Here is a 1473-nt window from a genome sequence, read left to right as displayed (position 1 = left end):
AAATCAGAGTAGCTGCGTTACAGTGTCTTGTGAAAATTATGTCACTATCAAGAGACACGGTAGCGTCTCGCGCCGAGTTCTTTCTATACATGGAACCATATATGTCTCCAGCACTGTTTCCTGTAAGTATCATTTACTGTTACTTTAATTGTCCTGCTAAAATATTAAATATAGCGCATGTCAAAAATTACTAGTGGAATTTTTATTACAGATTACTATAGAAGCGATGAAATCCGACATTGATGAAGTAGCACTTCAAGGGATAAAATTCTGGTTGAATGTGTATGAGCCGGTTTTCATATCACCGGAAGGAGGTCGTCCATCGCGAAAAGTCTATGTTAAGCCCCTTCCTCCTGATGGGGATGATTTCCAATACTTGATACGGGTATTGATGAAAAAATTAAACATAACTCCTCGGCGTCAAGAAGAATTTGAAGATGACGGGAGTCTTTCGAACATTCGTCCTATTAGGAATATCGACCAGGAGGACAAAAAGGCTTTGGAAATTATTTCGTCCTTTCGTATATGTAATAGGCGTCATAACGCCGATAACCAGAGGTGTTACCTGAAGAATGATTCATACTTTTCTTGATTTGTTATTCTGTATTTATATTTGTATAATACAGGGTGACCGAAAAATCGCCTACTCCACTTCGGGAGGTGATTCGAGACCCAAAAACAAGCAAAAAAGTTCATACAAACATAGGTCCGGAAATGAGCCGTTTCCGAGTTATAGCCACTTTTATGTTCAAAAATCGTAAATTTTTATTTTCAATTTTTTTTAATTACAATTACCAAATTCTCTCAAGTTTCTGTCTACATTTCGAAAAGACGCTATTCCCTTTATATATATATATATATATATATATATATATATATATATATATATATATTTATATGTGTATACTTTCGATATATACGACGAAGAGGCAGTTCAAAGGCAAAATACGAGAACAAAGAAATTATGACGATTATATTTTACAAATAAAAAAAAACTGATATGTGATATAGTGGTAAGGCACACGAGAATGCGTTGCGATGCATTAAGAAAGCAAATGTATTCTGTATATCGTTTCATTAAATCTACCAAAATGATGAACCGAGTAGTTTTTCACTTCCTTCCTTCGCGTTCCTCCCTTCCCATTTTCTCTACCTTTTCTCGCTCGTCCATAAAAGTTCCGCGATGCTAGAGTTTTTCGTTCAAGAATAGCTTTTCACATTAACCCATCCTTACCTCTTCGAAATTGCGTATAGTACACCTGGTCATAGCTCTTAACACGTCGTATCGGTTTCTAGAACTTAAATACGTGAACGAACAGTATCGACGTGCAGATGCCGATGCTGTTTTACGTAATGTTTTATTTATGAACGTTTTCATCGGCAACAAACAAATGTGAACAATCGCTAAAGATAATTCTGATCGTCGAGCTAATCGAGAGAGCTGTTTGAAACTTTGACGGATAACGCAATAAT

General features: G+C 35.9%; 1 protein-coding gene across 1 annotated transcript; it reads left to right on the top strand.

Moving 5' to 3' along the window:
- Positions 1–6: 6 nt before the first annotated feature.
- Positions 7–677, top strand: LOC112458017 (importin subunit beta-1-like). The gene is made up of 2 exons (XM_025021392.1): positions 7–122; positions 212–677. Exons 1-2 carry the CDS (start codon positions 39–41, stop codon positions 590–592), a joined length of 465 nt encoding a protein of 154 aa, XP_024877160.1. The 5' UTR covers positions 7–38; the 3' UTR covers positions 593–677.
- The last annotated feature ends 796 nt before the right edge of the window (positions 678–1473 follow it).

This window comes from Temnothorax curvispinosus, unplaced genomic scaffold (assembly GCF_003070985.1).
Source record: "Temnothorax curvispinosus isolate PA1 unplaced genomic scaffold, ASM307098v1 QBEX01008608.1, whole genome shotgun sequence".
NCBI lineage: Eukaryota > Metazoa > Arthropoda > Insecta > Hymenoptera > Formicidae > Temnothorax > Temnothorax curvispinosus.
Note: the sequence above shows the minus strand (reverse complement) of the source record. Positions and strands in the feature narration are given on the sequence as shown.

What these genes read in the sequence shown, in the direction of transcription:
- LOC112458017 (XM_025021392.1), top strand. Translation starts at nt 39, where the DNA reads ATGTCACTATCAAGAGACACGGTAGCGTCTCGCGCCGAGTTCTTTCTA. An exon ending in TGTCTCCAGCACTGTTTCCT is followed by an intron (nt 123 to 211) that starts GTAAGTATCATT and finishes TTTTTATTACAG; the next exon opens with ATTACTATAGAAGCGATGAA.